This window comes from Poromitra crassiceps, assembly GCF_964638095.1.
Source record: "Poromitra crassiceps genome assembly, chromosome: 8".
NCBI classification, from domain to species: domain Eukaryota; kingdom Metazoa; phylum Chordata; class Actinopteri; order Beryciformes; family Melamphaidae; genus Poromitra; species Poromitra crassiceps.
In genome coordinates, this window is record NC_139629.1 from 46,503,213 (window position 1) to 46,521,047 (window position 17,835).

Below are 17,835 nucleotides of genomic sequence, written 5' to 3' on the forward strand. Positions count from 1 at the left end.
ATTTATTCATTCATTTTTGGGTTCATTTTTGGGTTGGTGCCTTCAGGGGCGGTTTAGAAAAACACTGCTCCATGCAGAGGCCTATTACAAATGGTGCATTCAAGGCCAAGAGAGCTCGGAAAAGGCATTTCTCTTTGAATGCTGCCTTCAGTGACGGCATGGAAAGGGCAATTTCCATACAAAGCACCATTAGAAATGCATTCATGGTCAGGAAAGGGCACTTTTTTTTTTTTTTTTCATGTGTCTGAGCTGTTTGTTTTGTTCATGTGTTGTTGGAATGAAAATGAAAAATGTATTATAATAAAAAGAAAAGAAAAAAAAAGGCACTTTTTACAGACTGAAAAAAAGGCAGGGGCTCAAGCCCCCTTTCATGTCTATGTGTGCACGTGCCTGAGTGCAGGCATGTCCAAAGTCCGGTCTGGAGGCCAATTGTAGCCCGCAGACCAATTTTAAATGGCCCTCGGCTTGTCTCTCAAAATAGTATATGTGGTCCTCTCCCCACAGTATTAGTTAATCAAGCAAGTTCACTTTGCGTTTTTTCCGGTCACCTAACTATAACAGCAGCACTATCATAAAGTTGGTAGACAAGCATCAAGTACTGTAGGAACAATCCAGGCAGAACTAATGTATTTCAGACAGTAAACAGCAAAGGAACAACAGACGTTTCCCACTGGGTGACAGACATGGCCACAGCAAACAAGCGTAAAGTTGACAGCGAGGGCCACAGGAGCGCTAGTTGAAGAGTGCATGATTGATTGATTGATTGATTGATTGAAACAATTTATTTCAAACAGTTAAAACAATACATAAAATGAAAAAACCAGTAAACATAACAGTCCAATAGACTTCAGCAAAAGGAAAATACGTAAACTCCAACATAAAGAAAAGGCTAACTGTTTGAAAAGGGGCCGGAAGAAGCCTAGGCTTATCGAGTCCTGCCCCCAAATCATTCATAAACAAATGTATACATCCATATATATGCATATACCAACTCCCACGCTCCTCCACACATGCTCATGTATACACATACATACATATATATGTATATATATACACATATGTGTACAAACTTACCCATACACACACAATATCATAAATCAACCCACATATCCCTATCAATACTTATTCCTAATAATAAATTCCAATATGAGACTGTTGCTGTTATGGAAGAGTTCAATGTGAAGAGACATTCATTACGAGACTAATCATAATACCGGCGATAGTGAACGGGTGGATAAAGTGAAACAGCCTTTTGAACTATTGATTTAAGCTAATATTATGGCACTGAAGAAAAATCCTTTGAGTACAGTTGTTGTATTGTATCAGATTTTTTGTAATAACCTATGATGCAATAAGCAGCTGACCCCCAGGTATTTTCACATGATCTAATCTGGCTCCCATTCAAAAAAAGTTTGGACACCCCTGGTGTAGTGGGACACATATAGGGGAGGGGGGTATTATCATGCACCATGACAGTATGTGAGACCGTTTTTTTAATGGGAAAATTAGAACATCTGAGGAGACTGTGAGAAGAGAGGCATTTGATCATCAAACCAAATGTCTGAAGATAATAACATCCCAAATCTTGTGTTCTGACAGCTGAGTGGCCAAATTGTTGACCCTTTAGAGTCCTCACTAAGAAGGGAAAAAAAGCAATGGAAAAATTATTTCTTTGCATTTTTTCCCCTTGGGCCAATAAGAACAACAATCAATGCATGTGTGTGTGTGTGTGTGTGTGTGTGTGTGTGTGTGTGTGTGTGTGTGTGTGTGTGTGTGTGTGTGTGTGTGTGTGTGTGTGTGTGTGTGTGTGCGTGCGTGCGTGTGTGTGTGTGTGTGTCAATGCATGTGTGTGTGTGTGTGTGTGTGTGTGCGTGTGTGTGTGTGTGTGTGTGTGCGCGTGCGTGCGTGTGCGTGTGTGTGTGTGTCAATGCATGTGTGTGTGTGTGTGTGTGTGTGTGCGTGTGTGTGTGTGCGTGTGTGTGTGTGTGTGTGTGTGTGTGTGTGTTTGTTTTACAGACCCCACAGTTTTTATTGGCCTCTACCAAACGGTTGACATGTTGCTTCATGGTAAATGTATGCATGTATGTACGTACCAGTAATAATAATGTAACAATATTACAGGCACTGTTATAATGCTAGTAATATGTTAGTATATGGTCAATTTCTTACCATGCAATTATTACCAGTACTAGTATTATTTCCACATATTTATTCTAGATATCTACCATTTACAGTAGGCTACAAACATCTCAGAAATGGTGAAAAATCACACTGATATATTCCCCCCCATCAATTATATAATAACATTAAATATCTATATTAACCAAATTGAATGTTAATGTTTTTTTTCATAAATATTGTAACAGTCATAACAATAATTACCTAAGACTGTTTGTAACAACACAAACCAACTACAAACCAAAAGAACAAAACAACATGCACACACAGACAGGTGCAGGAGGGAGAGACACTGAATGGTTTTAAGCCCACTGTAGGCTACTCCATCAGCCTAACGACCCCAACCTGCAAGACAGGGCCAAGAGTTGGAAGGTTGTCAGTCACATACATACTTGTTGATGGAATTATAGTGAAAATAAGCTATTTACCTTTTTGCTGGGGGACCATCTGGAACCCCTCAAGGACCCCTGGGCCTGGGGGTCCCCAGACCCCACTTTGAGAACCACTGCTCTAGAACTTAGAACATTTGGAGATTTTGGAGCTGACCCCTGAAGTCCCTGTGGCTATCACCTGAGATGATCTGTTTAGTAGGTAGAAGAAGAACAAGAAAATATGGCCTTACAATAGGGTGGTTTGTAATTGGAGCACTATGCTGCTGACCTGCTAAAACCTGTTTATCAACCTCGCTCTAGTCTCTAGCACTCTAGCACGGACCCCAGGAAGAATAGCTGCAGCCTTGCTGTAACTAATGGGGATCCTAATAAACAATAAACAATAAATAGTCTCTTCCCTAAGGTCTCGTCAATCACGGGTGCGTCAATAGTACTGTACATCGTCAATACTGTACTAGAGTTTGCTGTCTACTACTCTGCGTGCGTCCAAGGGTGTTCTCTCATCGCTAATGTGTGTGTGGCACAGCTGGTGGAGGCAGGTAAATAAAGGTAAGAAGATAGGATGCTGCTGAGCTTGATGTAAATATGGCAACGCCTACTTGAGTGAAGTCAGTTTGATATTGGTAACGGGATTTTCTGTCTGTTAACTATAATATCCCAGCGTGTCCTATTTGCTAATGCGAAGCGAACTTCACTCCGGTGTGTGACGTCACCGAGCCGGTGACGAGACAGCTGGCAGCTTCTGCCTCTCTTGCCGAGAGTCCACCTGCTCTACTAAAAAAACACGCACTTCCGAGAATGATTTACGCTTGAACAACACATTTTCGCGATACGGTGAGTAGACATGTAAGCTATAATGATCAGTGTTTACGTAGCATAGATCTAATTCGAGAATAAAGAACGAATAAATAAAGAATAAACCGAGATGTGTCATTGTGCGTGCGGTGAATCATCTGAACGTTTAAAAACACAGAATAGCACCTCGGAGGTTTGCCTAGCATCATCTGTCCGTGGTTTGAATTTGAATAGAAATTCTACTGTTACATAATGGCATTTTAATGTTAGATTAGCATATTCTGCGCCATAGGAAGGCAGAGCAGAGCGAGATTTGTCCCAAGTAGGCTATGGAGGATGCCTGTCTGGCGATCTATGTAGATCCTGCGAGCCGAGGTTTTGCATCTCAAACGCATGCTTGGCAGCCCAAAAAAGACGAAATGTGTGGTTGAAACCTACAGTAACCTGCTTGACATATTTATTCTCTGCAGGACTCGGATAGCTGGAAAATGCGTAATCATCCCAGGAGCTGCACATCAGAGTCTCGGCCTAACAAATGTTTTCCCAAGGAGAAACACCTGCAGTAATCCTGTAATAAGGAGGCAGCAAATGTCACAACGAAGCCATACATCCCTGTAGGAATATTGTAGTGATGTCATAGGAGGTTAAAACAATCCCAAAACAATAGGCCCACAAAGGAATATTATAGTGATTTTAGCAGGTGTGTCCCAGACCAGCCCTCCAACATGGGATGCCTTCACTAACTAACTGATCAGGCCCTTTTGTCCATGCCATCTGTGACTTTGATGATCCCCTAACTGTGTGACTGTTGCGTGACCTACAGTACCGGTAGTCATGCACAACCCTGCACCTGAAATTGTGGCAGGGTATTCTAGTGGGCTAGGGACGGACAAAGATGCCAATCCAGAGACAACCTTGGGGAGTGCGTACTCTCCGGTTGACTACATGAGCATCACCAGCTTCCCCAGGCTGCCAGAGGAGGACTCGCTCTCCGCGGAGAACACTCAGAAGTCCCGCAGAGATGATGACAACTTTCTGAGCGAGCAGGATACCGGTCAGTCAGAGAGCCCAAACTGCAAAAGAAAAAAAATACATTTGACACATTCCTGAATATGTTTAGAGACATTTTCAGTTAAGAGGTACTGGTAGGCCTACATTTGGCAGACAAAGGGGGGGATTCACTAAGCAGAATTGTATTTCAGTCAAATTTGAGCATTAAGAATTTGCTCACCCTTGCTACCGTCCTGCATGGTGTATCATGTTCTACAGTTTGTGTATGTTTACCAAGAATCAAGGCTACATTAAATTGCCAGATTTTTGAATGGAGTTTAGCATGAAAGAACAGAACATATCAGGACTAGGATGGTTGCTCTGTCCTGTTTATCCTCATCCGTTTGGTTTGTACATCCCACAGACCCAGATCAGTTTTTGAAGACGGCTCGCCTCCAGCGTCTCCCCTCTTCGGCCTCTGACCTGGCCAGCCATGACATCTCGCCCCTGCGAGAGACCACCAGAGACCCCCTGGCGGACGACTGCGCCTGCCAGCGAGATGGACTGACAGTCATCGTCACAGCCTGCCTCACGTTCGCCACGGGAGTCACTATGGCTCTCATCATGCAGATCTACTTTGGAGACCCGCAGGTAGGCTGTCTTACTTTCGTAATGCTGTAACAATAGTGTTGTTTGTCTTTCTCTGATCCCCCCCACCCACACACACACACACACACACACACACACACACACACACACACACACACACACACACACACACACACACACTGCCACACCCTCAGGTAAATTCAGACAGATTAAAATTTTGTTCCTCCCTTCCTCGTTCTCCTGGTTCAAGGTCTTTAACCAGGGGGCGGTGGTGACTGATGTGGCTCAGTGTACGTCTCTCGGCTTCGACGTTCTGGGGAAGCAGGGCTCCAGTGTGGACGCTGCCATCGCCGCTGCCCTCTGTCTGGGCATTATCCACCCGCATACCTCTGGTATCGGAGGGTGAGTGTGATAACATCTCCCTCTTGGAGTACCTGCTAAGTCCTTAGATGCAAAAGAAAAGAAAAGAATAGTAATATGAAGCCAACATAGAGCTTTTCTGACATTTCCTGCAGTGGCGGAGTTATGCTGGTGCATGACATCCGTAAGAATCAGACCCGGGTAATCGACTTCAGAGAGACGGCACCGTCCGACATCCATGAGGACATGCTGCAGGCAAACCTTGATCTCAAGGTTAGCATTGCTCCTGGCGTATTCCTCCCGTGCTCCAGTCAAACGTTGAGTCAGAGAAGGAGTTGTGAGTTGTGGGTGACGTGGGCTCTTCTCGCTGTTGTATTTCAGCCTGGCCTGCTGGTTGGAGTACCGGGCATGCTCAGTGGGATGCATCAGGCGCACCAGCTGTATGGCAGGTACTGTGATTGTCATGACAGTTATTTATAATCCTTTAATCTACGGTACTGTCATACGGTGACTATTTGCGGTCTGACTTCTGCATTCCCTACATTTCCTCCTTAAGCTTGTGGCATACTCTTCGCGCCCAGCCAAGCGCATAGGGCGCACAGCGATTATGACTCATCGCACGGGTGTGTCGGGGGGCGAGGCCTGAGCGCAGCGCGGCGCGTCCATGGAGACTTTTCTATCAGCGCGTTGGGTTTTGCTGCCTGTGCCTGTGAGATCTCCGTGGTAGGCTATCAGTGGATATCTGCTGTGATTGAGTCCTCACCGTCGTAAAGTTGCCTTTGAAGCATGGCGTTCGATTATAACGAACTAGTTGTGTGGCTTAGCCTTCCCAAATGTTGAGGGTTGTTTTTTATAATTTAATACATAGAATTGGGAACGTTAGATTCAATTTCATTCAGACTGCCTGGAGCCTGGAGCTGCGCACTGAGTATGTTCTGTTTTGGCCCGCGCAGAGTGCGCGCGCCCTCCTCGGAGCCCCGCCTCCAGCGCGTGCGCGAAGAGTATGCCAGAAGCTTTACTATCTTCTGTTTCCTGTACACCACTTTGTGACAACCCTGTTTATAATTTTAAAAAAAACACAGTTTTTATTGTTATTTTGTCCAATTCTGTTAGACAAGTATACTAAACGTTGAAATTTGAATTGCCTCATGCAGAGAGGCTCAGTCTTCAGAGCTTCAGAGCTTCCACTCCATCTACTGTAGCTTAGTCCTATAAAGAATCGGATGAGAAAAGGCAGCCTTCAATTCAGAACTGAAGGACTGTGAATCCATTGCCAGTCAAGTTATCACCAGCTGTGTTTAAGGACAACACGTTTGTTCCTTGTGGTCAGAGCCTCGGCCTGCAATTAATCTGATGCTATGCAATTATCAGCGCTGAGACCTTAATTGTTAAAGGATGGGTTTTCCGTGGGGAATATGAATATATATTAAATCTCACGCCCCTAAGGTTTTCGAATCCGTTGAAATTTTTGAAATTGGATATTCACTGCCAGAGATATCAAGCATCTCTCACATATTTTTTGGGCCAGCCGACGCGTTTCGCGTCATCTGGCCTAAGTCCGCCTTGCGGAAGTCGTGCACCTATGAACTACAACTGTTGTTGGCCATGGTCCCGCCTCTAGAGGTCCTCCACGCCCCTTCAGAGGCCTTGACCAAAACAAAAACGCAGCCATCTTGTCAACCGCCTAGCCTGCTGTAGCTAATATTAGCTTCCCATAGTTCCTTGCAAAGAGACCATTATCTCGGGAACGGAAGCACTAATCGACACGGGACTGGCGGCATTGGAAAGCTCGTCAAATTTTACATCTAGTAGTAGGTGGGTTGAAGTAACGAAATCAACGCTGAGCAATGTACCCGTTTTTACACATTTTTACAGAAAATAGTTACAACATCAGATGCGCGTAACTCCTACGAAAATGCCTTAAAATGCATGAAAAAAAATTTATGAAGACATCTCCCGACATATATACTACCGTTTACATTTGGTGCAATTTGGAGGCAATTTTATTTTCGATTTATTTCTTGTTCTTTGTATATTTCATTGTCGAAGCCTTCTTCTTCTTCTTCTTTGAGTTTTATGGCGGTTGGCAAACATATATGTGCATTACCGCCACCTACTGGAGTTTGATATCAGCCAAATGCCTGAGGGGTGGGCATAAAAACGAAGGCCACGCGAGCCCAGTGCATTGTGGGAAATGTAGTATTTCGAGTCCCCGCACCCGCACCTCCCCCCCACCACCCCCCCCCCACACACAGAGTGGATTTCGGTTGATATCTCTGTGAGTAAACCTCCAATTTCAAAAATTTCAACGGATTCGAAAACCTTAGGGGCGTGAGATTTAATATATATTCATATTCCCCACGGAAAACCCATCCTTTAAGAGAATGAGGTTGCAGCGCTAACACGCTCGCTTTATGCATGCATGCCTGGAGCATAAGTGTTATGCTCGGCTATTCTGGATTATTCATTTGACAAATGAATCGTTTGAAAGTTGATGATTCCAGAGTGCATTCACAAGTTCGACAGGTTTGTAAACCGAGCCAAACTGACATGACCTTTGTATTCCATAGAATGCCGTGGAAAGATGTGGTTACCATGGCAGCAGATATCGCCAGAAATGGGTTTAATGTTACCCATGACCTAGGTAAGTCTATTGTATTGTAGCGCTAATCCTTGAATGAAGGGAATGTCATTACTCTCACTGCATTATTGCCCACAATGGATATCGCTCCTGACCAACATGAACCAAGGTATTAAACAAATTAGACAGTTGATAGTCTTATCAAGCACAGTGATTAAGCACACACAGTTAATTAAAAAAACAAAGGGAAACTTTGCAGGTGTGATGTCATCTGTACTTCCTGTCTCTCCCTAGCTGAAGCTCTCGCTAAAGTCAAGGACCACAATGTGTCGGATGCCTTCCGGGACTTGTTCCTCCCCAACGGCCAGGCTCCCCTCTCCGGGTTGTTCACCAGAAGACTTGACTTGGCGGCCATCATGGATGCCGTCGCAGCTAATGGAATAGCAGACTTCTACAGCGGGAACCTGACGCAGGAAATGGCAGCCGCAGTAAGGAAGCATGGGCTTTTCCCAGCACAGCAGCATCTATGATTATATAAGTAGTCGTGATGAATACTGCATAGCCTCCATTTGCGAAAACACTTTTAACGTCCCCGCTGTGCTACAGTTATTACTGCTACTGCTGAAGTGACTAGCAGCACATTGTGTTGGTATTTAGTGACAAGTTAAGACACCTAAGTACAAATACAATAGAAAACAAACAAGACCCCACAAATCCCCACAAAAATAGAAAAGGTCAAGGGGAAGATTAGTAAACCAAGAAGTCGGAAATGAGCTACAGCCTTGCTACTCAACAAGTCATGCATATAAATTTGTGTTGAGCATGGCTTTTATGCTTTAGTTTCCATCCAGATATAAATGAATTAATATTTATAACTTGATCTAGATCTGGAGTACATGGTCAAGTTTAGCTATTTATTCAGGTGCAAACAGAGACTGACGTTTCGACACTCGGCAGGTGTGTCTTCTTCAGAGTCAAATGGAGACACGGGAAGGATGACAGGTTTAAATACTCCCCCTCCAAATAAATCAAGACTCTCATAGGTGGAGCATGCTTATTACGTCAACACGTGAATATTTATAAGCTTACACTTGGCTTTCTGTGACAGGACTTCCCTGACACCAGAGGCGGGTGCGGTCTGCCAGCGACACTGTTGTGTGTTAAGCGGTTGACACCCATTGTTTCAGGAGCTTTCCAGTCACACGATGCCACACACTAGACTGGAAACACCTGTGCACATGACATCAGACAATTCATGACCCATATAACATGATCAGTTGAAAGTTGTTTATTTCAGCATTATTACCGGTTGATCAAAACAATTGTCACTAACAAAAATATGAAATATTTTTGCTAGTGACAATTGTTTTGAAAAAAATATGAAATATAAAAAAATATATATGAAATATATTATTTAAAAAAATAAAAAATATATATATATGAAATATTTTTGCTGTTACAATAAAATACAAACACAGGACGGACAAGCCCGTCTTTATTGTCACAAACGACCACTAAATCTAAAATAGCTAAAGATTTTTTTTTTTTAATGATCTAAGCTAAAAATCGAATGTTTCATGTCTCAAATCTAAAACCCACGGTCATTTAACAGTCTGCACATATAGGGGATTGGTGATCTCCTGTATCTCTCCGTACAACATCTTGGAGTGCCCAGTTTGTTAGAGTTCCTTGTCTGACGACCTGTGAGCTCCTCCCTGAGGGGGGATAGCCATGCTCTAAAGTTGGCCTTTAGCAGCTTTCTGGCAAAGCCAAGACACAGTTGAGTGGGTCTCTGATAGAGTGTACAATTTGAGAGTACCGGAGAGACCCGCGGGGGTACCCTGAATACCTCTGGCCATATATGATTTTACAAGCCTGTTTCTGCATGCTTTCCAGCCTTTTAGCCTGGTCTGTAGTCAGAGGAATGTGCCAGACAGACAGGGGCTGCATATTCCAGCACCAGGCGCACATACACACCTGTGTAGATAGAAACAGGTCCAGGTTGGACAAACAGGTTGGAAACCTGGGCCCCGTTCCAATACCCATACTTGTAGTATGTACTGCCGCTGCCCTCACAAAGTATGGATTGTAGTGTGCAGCATGCATGCAAAATGCATACTATTGGGACACACTACATCTGTCGTCACGTGAGCTTCCTGAACTCCGACCTCTTGCTCACTTCCGCCGACGTCCGCAGTGCCACATTTGAGTTTATTTTTTATTTTTTATTCAATAAACAAAGTCTGGCAGTAACAAACAGTACATTATACAAAAAATTCAGACTAAACATTTACAAAATTGGAACAATCAAATAAACAAAATAAAATAAATAAAGCAAAAACATTAAGTCAGAGATCTAAACAGGAATCAAGATATGCATGTTTTGGTACACACCATGCTTGTTTGGTTTTAACATATTTCAAGGCTTTCTTAAAGTTAATTATCTCATTCATGAACACGCAGCTCAGTCAGTGCGACGTAACTCCAGTAGGTGGCGGTAATGGACAAAAAGTTGTTTGCCAACCGCCATAAAACATTAGAAGAAGAAGAAGAAGACATAACTTCCTGCTGCGCAAAGGATTGTGGGGAAGTTTGGCTGAAGCAGCATGCATCGATGCATATTCCGAAATAGGAGCTGATGTAGTACAACATCCTGGTACTCTTGGCATACTGCATCTGACATACTATGTATTGGGACATACTAAATCTTTTTTTGCCTACTAAATAGTATGGAAGTATGGGTATTGGAACGGGCCCCTGGTCTGGGTCTCCCACACAAAATGTCTTCAGAGGGTGCAGAGCAAGAAGCTTCCTGTTGGCTGAGGTCAACATGTGTCCCTGACTGTCCATCACAAGTAGTCTCTCAAGCCAGACTGTCTCTTCTACAATCTTGGAATGCTCCATGGACAGTCTGTACATTTGTCCATTAAAATGTGGCCAGAGGCAGACCCGGAAGGAAGTTCAATGGTATTTGACCAATCATGACTCATGTAAACATAACCGAGGCAGGTGATTGGGGGAAAATGAGCGGATGTCCCACCTTGAGTGGACATCCAGCTTATTTAAGGCGGGACATCCTGCCTTCCCGATGCAGGTGATTGGGGGAAATGAGTGGATGTCCTGCCTACAAAAGAGCAATATCTGCTATGTGTATACCTCTGGAATGAAGATGATGTAATTTACTAAGCTGTAAATATTGATGAAGTAATAAGAGACATTAAGAGTTTACATACATTTGAGTCAAAATCATGTTCTATACTACACGACCAACAGGATAAATGTTAGTTACATGTAGCCAGTAGTGTTCAGAGTGAGCATTCAGTTGTCAGGTAGTAATTTGAAAATTCCTGTTTCTTCTGCCTCAAGCAACACGTTACTGTTTCTGTTCTCCTTTTGCATGAATTTTGTCACGATTACCCCTCAGCCACTGCTGCAAATGTTCCGCATGTGCTTCTGATCAGAGGCTACAGGAGATGGCTGTTGAATTCCGGCACCTCACTCACAAAACTTGTATATTTTCCCAGTGTAACCAAGCCTACTAAGAGGCTTTGGAACCTTGGATTACCAACAACGCCACCTAGGGGATTGCACCCCAGGAAATACTGCTCAATACACTTTATATAAAATACACAGGTCAAGTTGTAAAGAGACACAGACGTGGTTTCAAGCTCACAAAATTATTTGTTTATTTAGGAAAAGTTGGCCTGCAAAGGAAGTAATGTTGGAAGCTGTGGTAGGGGGGAAGTATGAACAGTTTTATTTTACAATTGCAATAAAAACACTTTTAGTTTATTAAGATTAGTTTAAAATTGCCTAATATCAAAAACACAATAAAAAACCAATTCATACACTACCAGGCGGGGGGGAAAAGGAAATTGATGGAGGAGGCCGAAGGCTAGGGGAGGCTTGCTAAACGATCGAGGCCGACGAGGTGCACCACACGGTCAAACACTGCAAAAACACTGCAAAAGCACGGCAAAGGGTGAGCAAAAAGGTGTTTGGCGAACATTTAACAGAAGCATGCAATAGGGAAGGGGCCCCTCCGCTGCCAATGCCCACCACCACCACGGCCACACTCCTCAAGATCAGGGGGGGGGGGGGGGGGGGGACAGCTGGTTTGTCAGAAAATAACAGAAATAAACAAGCAAAGGCAAAGTAAATGGGAACAACAAACTAAATATAAGAAACTAAATCATAAAGATAACTAAGGCAAAACAGCAGGGGTCGATAACCTGCACAAAGAAACAAAATACAAATTAATACTAAGGTCGGACCTTTAACCCTTTCCAATGTTACCCAACTGGAAATGAAGAATACCTCTGGTGCATCAAACTATAACCCCATTGCAACAGGAGTCAGTCAGGGGGGATTCCTACACTCCACTGGAGAGGTAGCTGGGGCTTTACTGCCGGTCCCTATTTAAGAATGGCCATTAGTACACGATATAAAACTTACAATTACAAGCACCAATAAAATAATTTACCTTGGTCCCCGTTCCGTCAGTGACATGGGGGGGGGGGGGGGGAGAGGGGGGAAGGTCCAGAAGGAGCAATCTAAGGAGGTGAATCAATTAATAAAATGTTGGGAGATTCCCTCATAAATATATTGTGAACAGCACTAGTAAAAATTACCTTTTGCTATGACACTGGAGCACACCACACCAGAACCAAGGAGGAAGAATGATCACTGCTGCTCTTTGCTCTTAAATACCCTCTCTATGATGAGGGAGAATGGAACTCAGGTGTGTGTGGCTGCTGCTCATTGGTCAATTTGCTAAAATGAAGTCTCCCATAGCAGGGGTGTGTCATAGGGACCAGCAAAGATCTACATGAGCTCAAGCTCTACCTGTTACACCAGCATTTCTAGTTTTCATTTTGATTTATTTCTTTGAAATGAGAACGACTGGTTTTACCTTTACATTCAAACATGCCATGCATTTTTTTTTAACAGGTACGAGCGAGAGGGGGGGTGCTGTCTGAGGAAGACTTTGCAAACTACAGCACGCTCTTGCAGCAGCCAGCAGAGATCACCTATCAGGGTAAATAAACTGTGTGCTTTTACCTCTACCCAGATGCCCCACTGTCCCTTTTTCTGCATGTGGTGGTGCCTCCATCAATTGTTTGTTGATTTTATATACACAGTATGCAAATTGGCACTCCTTGTACATAGAGTAATGCAAATATGATTCACATTACACAGATATATTGCATTTATTTATTTATTTGTATTTCTTATACTGTATATTTTTTCACACGACATGGGAAATATATATATTTTTTTACATTTCTTATGAAACATACTGCATTTTTCATGTATTTCTTTCTCTCAGTATGCTATGCTCTGCTGCTGTTTTAAGACACACCTAGCTAGCATACATTCTGATATTCTTGTTGATAACATTTCATACTTTTCACTCGCAATAGTTCTACTTTATACATGATCAGATCGTAATTTGGTTGCTTTGTGTTTAAAACCCCATATTTGCTCCATTCTTATTTATAGTCAGTTTTTCTTTGCTGTATCCCATTTCTTTTTTGCCGCTGCAGTGACTCACTTTCCCCCATGGAGATCTCGTTCATGCTTCCTCTCATCTTGTGTGGCCCGTTGCATGTTGCTGTGTGTTGTGTGTAGGGCATCATGTGATGGCGGCTCCAGCTCCACATGCAGGCGTCGCCCTGATCCCGGCTCTCAACATCCTGGAAGGCTACAACATCACCAGCCAGCTGCCCAGGAACAGCACCTACCACTGGATTGCAGAGGTAGTACAACCCAGCTTCACCATCCTGCAGCATAATAAACACACCACCTGTCTTTGTTCAAACTGCAGTAATTCATGTGGTCATTTTACAGTCTATGAAGATAGCTCTGGCCCTGGCTAGTGGGCTGGGAGACCCCTTGTATGACACCTCCGTCTCAGAGGCTGTCACTCAGATGCTGAGGTGGGTTTTCCCGCAATCTAGTCTTTAAATGTACAACGTGTAACCCTGATCCTAATTGGCTCAGGCATCTTCCTCTAACCCAGTGTGGTTCCGTTCTCCTCCCAGTAAGTCCCAGGCTGCCCAGCTTCGTCAGATGATCAACGACTCTCAGGCGTTTCCCGCAGGTCACTACGCCCCATCGTTTACCTTCGAGAAGGGCGCAGCGGCTTCCCAGGTCATGGTCATGGGGCCGGACGACTTCATCGTGTCACTCATGAGGTATGCCCTGCTATATTGTTACCGCTGTAACACAAACAAACCCTAACGACAGTCAATTAAAAGTGAATGGATGTTGCTGGGACATTTTAATTCAAATCTCTCTCTTTTTGTGTTTTGTATGTTTTTAGCTCTCTGAACAAACCGTTTGGCAGTGGGATTGTCACTCCTTCGGGAATCCTTTTGAATAGCCAGATCCTGGATTTCTCCTGGCCAAATAAAACGCAGAGCTCCTCTCCACCCAACCCAGTAATTCTACCTTTCATTCGTTCCTTTGCTGTTGTGCCGCATTTAATCAACAGTCGTAGTAGCATCGTGGGTTTGTAATTGTTGAAAAGATTTATTCTACCTGCTCAGTGTTTTTCGGTCTCCACTTCTGCAGCATAACGGCCTCCAGCCTGGGAAGAGGCCCATGTCCTTCCTGATGCCCACAGCGGTGAGGCCGGCCCTGGGGCTGTGTGGCACTTATGTGGCCCTGGGCTCCGCCAATGGGGACAGAGCCCTCAGTAGCATCACACAGGTTATTTAGTTACTGATCAAATTCATTGATTAATCGCTTTTTAGTCATGTAAATATGCACCTTTGTGTAGACATGCATTTGGCTTTTGTTCCTGTTATCCAATGGAAAGAATTGTCTGACTCTTGCCTCATTGTTTTTCCACAGTAATTTATCTATGTGTTGTTATTATTGTGTCTCTCTTATTCTGTTTTGCAATCTCTCACAGGTGCTGATGAGTGTTCTGTCTTCCCGTAAAAACCTGAGTGACAGTTTAGCATACGGCAGACTCCACCCACAGCTGCAGCCCAACACACTTCTTGTGGACTGTGAGTATTTCCTGGAGATCGAGCTCTTGTCTGGTTTTGTCCAATCATAATCATAGTAGAGATTGACTTCATTCAAATGCATCTGCTTCTGGATATGCCATCTGGACAATGAATGATCCTATTATCTGCATCTATACATCTGGTATATACATATCTGTTTATTCTGTCCACATTTTGATCGGATCTCATTTTTGTGAGCAAAATTGGTGAGCAGCTGGGGAGAGGACAGGTCTGTCTATTGTCAACAAAAACAAATGTGACAGGTGTAGGGTCTCCACAGGTGATGGTATTGTGTGTGCACTGCTTTGTTTGCAGCGAAAAAACTCTTCTTCTCCTGTATGCAAACACACTGTATGATTGGTCGCATTTGAACTATGCTAATTGGCTGAGATCTGATCATAATGTGAGCTAGTTTGCGCTGTGGGCAGTTACACATTATGTTAACACGTGTTTATTCATCCACCGATCACATTTATTCAATTTGACAACCTGTTGTTCATTCTTGCCGCTGACTTCAACTCGTCTTCCTCTGTCCTACTCCTCCCCCTCACCCCAGCCGAGTTTCTCCAGGAAGACGTGGAGCTGCTACAGGCCAAAGGTCACCAGGTTGAGAGGATAGACGTTCTCTCATTGGTGGAGGGCACCAGGAGAACCAATGACCTCATCATCGGGGTGAAGGACCCCCGCAGTGCTGACGCCTCAGCCCTCACTATGTCCAAGAACGTGCCCTAGCCTACCGCCTACGGGCAGATGGTGGGTGGACAGTAAAGTAAGAGGAATTCAACAGTTTGAGCAGGTAGAGGGACAATAGGGTAGCAGAGATGATGCTAGGGAGGTTGGTCCACTAATATATGAAACAAAGTTCAGGGGGAAAGGACTGTGATTTGGGCAGAAAAACACAGTGAACACAGAGGCATGACGTGTACTCTGAGATGTATGGATGCTGATAGTGATCCTCCTCTCAGACACCCCCCCCCCCCCCCTCCTCACACAGACACACAAAAAATGACTAGGAGGACCAGCACACATCCTTCTGCTGTGTATACCCTCCGTCCCCATTCTCAAACAGCGCTCAGTCACAATAACTAGTGTTCACAATTTCAACAATAGTTCAAAATCTATGTCCGTCCCCTGAATGACCGTAGTCCCTGCTGCCTATATTGCACAGAGCAGCGCATTAAATTGTGTTTATAAATCAGATCTGATACTCTGTTTAAAATTGGCCTAAAGAAATACATCTTGGGGATTACAGAGAGGGGTTTAGATAGCGGACATGAGGAAGGTAAGATGGAAAAGTGTCAAATTATTTTTAGTCACATTTTCGCTTGCAGTAGGAAAGCCTCTGGTGAACATTTATTAATAGGCTTTCTAAGTCATTTGAACTGCGTGGCGTTGCAGCTAGCTTTATTTGTGTCGTAAATCACTGATGTATCTCCTCCTTCCTGAAAGTCCTCCTCAGTGTGTGACGTTTCCAGACGGTCACACTGGTGGAAATAGGAACAGGGAGTTCTTACAGCGTGCTAAATTCATGACCCATGGATTATTTACGACAATTGCGACATGTGGTCCTTAATGCCCTCAACGCACCTATCTGCTCTTCATATTCCCCCTGCATTTGACCATTTGTTTCAAATAGCACATAAGATCACAAGGAAAGGTAAAAAAAGAACAAAGGGTTATAATAATATAACTGTTAAACCGGTGGTTTCGCACCCAAACGAGGTGATCTGAAACTGAACACACAAGCTAAACCATTTTACACTCATGCTTTTTGTATTGGGTGTTTGTTTGTTTGACTGTACTTGGATGTTGTTTAGTACTCCTGCTAAAGTTTTAACCTGTTGCGAACAATCAATAGCTTGGGACCATGTTAATAATAATATTTATGCATTATTTATACAAAAGGAAATATGGTAGGACCTATAGGTCTCAATTGCTTTCCTCCTAACAAATGAGTGTTTTCTTCAGTTTAACAGTTATTAAATATTACCAATGGTAGAATGAATGCATCAAAATATATTTTATTTAAGAGAATTTGAGTTGCATGATTTTGTTCTCTTTTAAGCTTGTGAACTTTTTTTTTAATATAGCATTGAGATAGTTGTTTTTAGAATGGGGATAATCTGCAGGTTCAATGATGGCTTGAGTATATTGTAAGTTGTCTATTTTTATATAAACATGTGTTGGGCTATATATGCATTATTTCTACTGTTGTAACACAAAATGCATTACATTTGGGGCAACTCAGAAATGGCAGCATAATTGTTTATTTTATTTTTGTTTTTTTGTAATTTAGATTGTTTTATTTAAAAAGGGGTAGGCTACCTACAGCTTTTGTAAAGCTGAAGCATCACAATAAAAATGGTTGAAGTCCAGAATGGCCAATGCTGACTGACCAATATGCCCATAACCTGACGGTCTCACTTTTTGGCTAGTAGTGCACTATGACTGTATGGTGATGCTTGTTGCCTTGCTGTAGACTAGAGTATCTTGTCTTAAGACACCTTTGCAGCACCTAATGTTTGACTTGATGTGCATTATTTATTACTTACTTTGTATCTGATAGTCCAAATCAATAATGTCCAAACCCAATAAATAAAATGTTTGCACACATCTTAAATTTGAAGTGTTTGTTTTTATTTTGCTGCTGACTCATTAACAAATTAGGAATGTTAAGGTGTTAGGCTAAGGCTCAAATAAAACTTTGTTATTGTCAAAGTTTTTGTAGCCATCAAGGCTGTATCAGATTTGTCATAGGAATATAATATGGCTTTAAATGTGTTGTGAAAATGAACTTGTAGTTGTATTTCCTTGAGTACATAATATTCCTTTATTTTCCACATTTCCTTTATTAGCCCGTTCCCTCGAAAAGGGATTTATTTTGAATTCCTAACCGGAAATTCTATGTTTT

The 17,835-nt window shown here is 43.1% G+C and overlaps 1 protein-coding gene across 1 annotated transcript; it reads left to right on the plus strand.

Moving 5' to 3' along the window:
- Window positions 1-3,336: 3,336 nt before the first annotated feature.
- On the plus strand, window positions 3,337-17,528 carry ggt7 (gamma-glutamyltransferase 7). The gene is made up of 16 exons (XM_083641396.1): window positions 3,337-3,404; window positions 3,836-4,419; window positions 4,780-5,006; window positions 5,215-5,366; window positions 5,480-5,597; window positions 5,706-5,773; window positions 7,895-7,968; window positions 8,200-8,393; window positions 12,856-12,943; window positions 13,537-13,664; window positions 13,756-13,844; window positions 13,950-14,102; window positions 14,231-14,348; window positions 14,482-14,619; window positions 14,825-14,924; window positions 15,481-17,528. The coding sequence occupies exons 2-16, from the start codon at window positions 4,200-4,202 to the stop codon at window positions 15,654-15,656; spliced, it is 2,043 nt and encodes a 680-aa protein (XP_083497522.1). The 5' UTR covers window positions 3,337-3,404; window positions 3,836-4,199; the 3' UTR covers window positions 15,657-17,528.
- Window positions 17,529-17,835: the final 307 nt, after the last annotated feature.

What these genes read in the sequence shown, in the direction of transcription:
- ggt7 (XM_083641396.1), top strand. Translation starts at nt 4,200, where the DNA reads ATGCACAACCCTGCACCTGAAATTGTGGCAGGGTATTCTAGTGGGCTA. An exon ending in AGCAGAGATCACCTATCAGG is followed by an intron (nt 12,944 to 13,536) that starts GTAAATAAACTG and finishes TGTTGTGTGTAG; the next exon opens with GGCATCATGTGATGGCGGCT. An exon ending in CAACACACTTCTTGTGGACT is followed by an intron (nt 14,925 to 15,480) that starts GTGAGTATTTCC and finishes CCCTCACCCCAG; the next exon opens with CCGAGTTTCTCCAGGAAGAC.